The following is a 6713-nucleotide window of genomic DNA, read 5'->3' as shown; positions in this document are numbered from 1 at the left end:
TATATATATATACATACACACATATATATATATATACATACACACACATATATATATATACATACACATATATATATATACATACATATATATATATACACATACATATATACACATACACACATATATATATATACATACACATATATATATATACATACACATATATATATACACATACATATATACACATACACACATATATATACACATACACACATATATATACACATATACACATATATATACACACATACACACATATATATATACACACATATATATATACATACACATATATATATATATATATATACACACACATATACACATATACATACATACACATACATATACACACATACATACATACACATACATACACACATATACATACATATACATACATATACATACATATACACACACACACATATATATATATATATACACATACTGTATGTATTCTGCCTCTGACTGAGGCTAAACTACTGACACCAACAACTGCCAGCAAGAAAATGTGCAGTTCATTATTTCTTTGTTCAAACAACATGAAACTGAAAGTAAGAGTTGTGTTCTCACTTGTGGACTAAACCATTGTTTCTCTAAAAGGGGGGGGGGGGGACTCAGTTGTAAACTGGATGTTGAGGATTAACAGTCAGAGTTGGGTAAAAAATAAAACCTGATGATGAAAAATGCACATATGTTTGAGGATTAATTGCAGATAAGGAGGAAGGTAACCAGTCTGTGAAACCAGCTTTAAGTTGGTATCTTCCACAAGCAAGATCAGACACCGAGTGTTCCCGCTCTCTTCTTTGTGCTGTAACCTCAAGAGGAGAAACAGCTCACAGCGATACAGAAACGGAGACGGTGAGTATTAATGAGGCTTTGCTGCTTATTCATTTTAGATTCCTTCATAACATTCATTACAAAACTAAATTCTCTGGTGTTCCGATCAAAGGAAAAGGGTTGAATGGTGCCTGATGTGACTCATCTGTGAGTTTAGTTGTGCCATAAAGAGTCTTGTAACATGACGGGTTGAAAGGTGAGGCGGCTCGGTGTCCACGTGTTTTACTCTCCTGCTTTATACACATTTAACAAACTACCACCTGTTTGCTCTTCACTTGTTTTGTTGAGAAATAAACCATTTTTCATTTGTTTACCTCGGAGAGGACTTACTCAAATGTTTGTTTCTACATTTGTTCTTCGCCGTTTGTTGTGCGTTTCTATCTTCCTGTAAATGAATTACATTTGTTCACATAAAGAAGATTCTGGTCCAAACAAAGCCTCAGAAATTGATTCTTTTTCAAATGTCTTAAAGAATATGAAGTCGTTTTGTAGTTCTTTTCTAAAATATATATCAGTTCACCCATAAATACAACATAATTAAATATAATAGTTAATTAAACGTACTTAAAGAGTATCCCCCTTTACTTATACTTTCCTCATACTTTTAGGCTGCCCTCAGCACCGGTACCGTAAATGCACGAATAGACGCACAACAAACGTTTTGCAAATAGCAGGAGGCTTTTATTTAGTCTGTGTGGAAATCTTTTGTTTTTAAATCCCAGATGAAGAACAAAGACATTTTAACATGCAGGCCATTACAGTAGCTTCAGTGTTTATTGTTCATAAAATATATGGCGTGTTGAGAAAATGAAATCATTAATTCTCAATAAATGGTATCTATTTACCTGATAAAGCTGTCAGAGTGACGGTTCCTGGTTTTCTGTTCATTCGTCTCTCTGTTACAGATGTCGTTGCGGAATTTCGAGACAAAGTGGAAAACAAACCTGACCTCCATCCTGGAGCAGCTGAGCCAGCCAGAATTCAGGAAGTTGATGTCCGATCTGGACAAAATCCCTCAAGTTCGGAAGGCGGAGAAGCCAAGAGAAGAAATGCCTGATGTCATCATCCAGGTGTACGGGACCGAAGGGTCCATCTCTGTGATGGATAAAGAAATGAAGGTCTTACAGAGGATGGACGCTCGAGTCCAGGAGCCGCTGAAGCGCTCTGTGGAGGAGCTGAAGAAACGACGACAGAAAATAAAAGGTGAGTTCAGAAGATCAACCGTGTGAATCCATTTAGATTATTGATCCCGTGTTGAGTTCTTCACAAAGTGATCAACGTGAATATGAAACACAAATACATAACCGATTCACAGAAACACAGACGAGCAAACTCGATGGCTTTCTTCCAGGTATTACGACTTTGTTTTTTAAATGTCTTCTTTCAGAGGCGGCGAAAAAACCTGCAGCTGAATCAGCATCAGTGGCCAAGAAGTCAAAACCTGCAGCTGAATCAGCATCAGTGGCCAAGAAGTCAAAACCTGCAGCTGAATCAGCATCAGTGGCCAAGAAGCCAAAACTTGCAGCTGGTAGATCAACATATACATACACACATACACAGATATATACACACATATACATATACACATATACATACATATACATACATATACATATACACACATATATATATATATATACCTATGTATATTTACGTAATATATATATAAATGTATATTGTATGTATTGTATATGTATAAATATATACGTATATATTTACATATATACATTTAAATATTTATATAAAATTTGTGTGTTTTACTTTTTAGGGACGTCGAGCAAACCTGCATCAGCATCAGCGGCCAAGGAGCCAAAACTTGCAGTTGGTAGATCAACATATACAAATATACATATATATATATATATATATACACACTGTATATATATATATATATATGTACATTTATATAAATATATATGTATATTGTATATGTATATATATATATTAGTGCTGAGCAACGATTACAAATTTTAATCGCGATTAATCGCATGATTTTTTTGAGAATCGCATTGTTATGCGCAAAATTCTATATACTGCTGTATGAACAAGAGGGCAATAATATCTGGTTTGCAAACACTTTAAATAAATAAGGTTCTTTTTAACAGCAGTATTCCCTTTACACAGTAGCAGTTAAAATATTTGTTGTATATTATATTTTATGAAATCAACACAACAAAAAAGCAATGTGTGTTGAAACAATATTCTATGAATAATTGAAGTCACTATAATTCAATGGAAACTCTTCTGTTCCTGCTTCGTACGTGTTGTTGAAGTCCAGATATGAGGAAACTCAACGCGTCTAGCTGGTTCATAACAGTCCGGAGGAGCTCCGTGGATCTCATGGAGCTGTGTTCACTGAGTCTATGAGCCACACGTCGCTGTTACAGCTGTATCAACACTAAACTAACTGATTTAACGGCAATAAACCGACAGAAAAGGGATTCTGAAATAACTACGTAATGTATGCGATTTATAAAAAGTATGAATTCATGTTTCGTTAGTTCTCTCCACAAATAACTTTTAAAATACTTGTCTTCTCAAAGGAGTTTGGATCGATCGGTGCTATGCTAAGCTAACATTGTAGCAGCTCCATCAACACTCAACATAACGTCACACAGGCGTAAATACGGCAGCGTCTATTCATTGTTTGTACCATATGGTTTATACCAGTGGTGGGCCGTCAGGGCCTGCAAGGCCTTCTCTGCTGACCTAAACAGAATCACAAAGTTATATCTATTTTATCATTTCATAATTTTTCTTAAATACACTACATGTATTATAATTTATAAAAATATTTTTCCCATTATCTTATGTTCTCATTGCACAGCTCCTGTCTTCCTCAGTTGCTCTGCTTCCAGTGCAGCTTATTTTAAGTAGAGCTTTTATCCAATCAGATCTCACCTCTGTGTCTCTAGGTAAGAAGAGAGCCTGAGGCCTGCAGACTCACAAGTGCATCCATGAGCAGTTTAAGTGAATGGGGACGATATTGTTGATTGTCATAGTGTTCAACCAATCAGATCTTTAGTTTGACATGTTAGGCGTATTCTTTGACGTGTCAGAGCCTGCTAGCCGGCCTATAATGACGTCAGCATTATGTGCAGCTCAGTGTCCATGCAGCTCTGCCGTGAGGTGCAGAGTGCGCTGTGATTGGTCAGTGGGCAAGCACGTGACTATCGTTAAACTTAACATCAGAGGCTGTCGTAGTGAATCACATCACGTGATGCAGCTCAGCCAATCAAATATGGGCATTCTGACTGAGATGTACCACACACCATGACACAGGGGGCTGAGACGAGGAAAGACACTGCAGAGCAGTACGTACAAAGCTCTTTAGGCCGTGACTTGTCATTAAGGAGTGATGGTGTGTCCCACAGCCAGACCAGCTGAGAACCACTGTCCTACATGAGCGCAGAAAACATTAGATTTTCCTGAATATAAGCTTCTGCATTTTCCAAATGCTCTAGCACTATTCAAATGTATTGTAAGTCTTGTACCGAACGTTACGTACATTTAATACGTGCATAGTTACAGCCTTAGAAATGAATAACTCTGGAGCCATCATGTGGTTATAAGGTGGTATTTCAGCTGCAGGGCAACAGTGAAGGCCTAGGTATAAAATGCACGGCCCGCCACTGGTTTATACAGATTTATACAGTTTATCTGGTCTCCAGTAATATGAGGTATCGTAGAGCTCTGGGTGAACACAGACGGCTACAGGATGTGTTTCCTGATTCAACATCAGGACGTCAGTGATGACAGGAGGAGCATCTCAACGCTGATAGGCTATCGCGCCGCAGTGCCCGCCCCAAATGCTCTCATTGGTTTAGACGCATGATGACGCCCATCCCAAGCCAATCCTGATCAACATCCCGCCCCTCCTGTGAGCCATGGTCTGTCTGTCTGTGTAGTCAGAGCCAGAGAGCAACGGCCTTTCAAAATAATAATTAAAAAAAAAACTGCGTTAACGCGCGATAAAATAATTGGCGGCATTAATTAATGCGTTAATGCGATAATAACGCGTTACCTTGGCCAGCACTAAAGTATATATTTACGTATATAAATATATACATAAATATATATAAATATATGTAAATATATACGTCTATATAAATATATACGTATATATTTACATATATAAATATTTACATATATAAATATATATATATATAAAATGTGTCTGTGTTTTACTTTTCAGCGACGTCGAGCAAACCTCCATCATCTGCATCAGTGGCCAAGAAGCCAAAACCTGCAGCTGGTAGATATTATTATAAACCATGTTCATGAGATCATCTGATATTCAGAACATTAAAACAAGTAAAAAATGTTTATGTTTTACCTGAAAACCATCAACAGTTTGTTTCTTCCTTTAAAGGTCTGAAGAGCTGCCAACCTGTCAAGGTGAGAATCAAAAGGGTTCATGATCAACACTCTCCTCTCACACTGTCTGCTGCTTTCAACAGATACATATTCACCTTCTTATATGTATTACACACATACATATAAATATATATATGTTATTATACATGTTAAATATGAATATTTCGTGTGTAGAAGAAAACCATCAGTCAACTTTCTGCTCAGAGCTCCAATGAGAGACAATGGAAGGTGACCAACAGACGTTTTTAATCAATAGTCGGTTTTAACATGAGAAACTTTACTTGAGTATTTCTATTTACTGACACTTTGTACTCAACTACATCTCAGAAGGAAATGTACGTTTCACTGCACTACATTTATCTGACAGCTTCAGTCACTCTGCAGATTCAAAAAATACAAAACATATTCAACAAATAAAGCAATATTTGCTGTTATTGACATAAAACTTGATTGATCCTTGAGGGGGGAATTCAAAATCAACCCAACTGTATATAAAGTCATTAAAAAGAGCTTTTACCACATTATTGTATCAATTATTATAATATAATATTAATTATTCGCCAACATGACTACATTTATTTTTGGTACTTTCAGAATTTTTTGATGTTGATAATTTTGTACTTTGACTTTAAATTCAAGACTTTTATTTGTAACGTAGTATTTCTACTTTTACTCACACGATCAGTGTATTTCTGAGTTTTCATCTGCTTGTGTGTATCTGTACATGACTACATTAACAGCCTTTGTGTAATTCAGTCTTTAAAATCATAATCCGTCATCAAACCTGTAAATAATGTTGTGGTTTGTTCAGATGGATCCTGTTGGAGCCGTGAAGACCAAACAGAAGACAGAATCCACCAAATCCACCAAATCCACCAAGGTATCAGCCGGGACGCCTTTGTTCTATCGAGACTGAACACTCGTTTAGACACTTGTTTCAGACGTGTTCGATTCTCCTCTAAACAAAGTGTTTATTTATTAGTGAGAATAGAGGCGTCACATTTTCTACAACAGGATTTCCTTTAACGAATCAGTCATCATCAAACAATGTAAAAGAAAAAAGTATTCTCAATGAGAATTAAATATTTGGGCACTTAGTAAAGAAACTTACCTCAACACTTAAATAATCACATCTCATGGTCTTCACATGTTTTTACACCTTTTTGAAAAGAGCTTTAACTCAATTGAGATCAGTTTCTCTTTTTGAGTTCATGTATTTCATGAAACTAGAAGAAAAGAAATTGTATTCAAAGGATCCTCCTTAACTTTATTAAAGTATGGAGGCCCTCTTTAGATTTATACGACTCCCTACAAGAACATCAAAGAGGTCGTCCTCACCTACGTCCCATCACCTGTAATCTTCGCCTACGTCTCGTCGTCGTCATCTCGTAGCCTACGCCCCGTCGCCCGCGCCCCGTCATTGCCGCCTAAGTCTCGTCGTCGTTGCTTTAGTCTCGCCTAAGTCTCGTCGTCGTTGCTTTAGTCTC

The 6713-nt window shown here is 36.6% G+C and overlaps 1 protein-coding gene across 1 annotated transcript in view; it reads left to right on the top strand.

The window, feature by feature from the left end:
- Positions 1 to 832: 832 nt before the first annotated feature.
- The window catches only part of LOC116398075 (transcriptional regulatory protein AlgP-like), a 7826-nt gene continuing 1945 nt past the window's right edge, over positions 833 to 6713 (top strand). The window contains exons 1-7 of the mRNA XM_031874098.1: positions 833 to 870; positions 1755 to 2052; positions 2237 to 2377; positions 2618 to 2674; positions 5045 to 5104; positions 5222 to 5247; positions 6038 to 6106. Coding sequence (XP_031729958.1) covers positions 1755 to 2052; positions 2237 to 2377; positions 2618 to 2674; positions 5045 to 5104; positions 5222 to 5247; positions 6038 to 6106 — 651 coding nt within the window. The 5' untranslated portion in view covers positions 833 to 870. The remainder of the gene's footprint in view (positions 871 to 1754; positions 2053 to 2236; positions 2378 to 2617; positions 2675 to 5044; positions 5105 to 5221; positions 5248 to 6037; positions 6107 to 6713) is intronic.

This window comes from Anarrhichthys ocellatus, unplaced genomic scaffold (assembly GCF_004355925.1).
Source record: "Anarrhichthys ocellatus isolate YVR2014 unplaced genomic scaffold, GSC_Weel_1.0 scaffold78, whole genome shotgun sequence".
In the NCBI taxonomy this organism is placed as follows: domain Eukaryota; kingdom Metazoa; phylum Chordata; class Actinopteri; order Perciformes; family Anarhichadidae; genus Anarrhichthys; species Anarrhichthys ocellatus.
The sequence above is the reverse complement of the archived record's forward strand: the minus strand, read 5'-3'. Positions and strand labels throughout refer to the sequence as shown.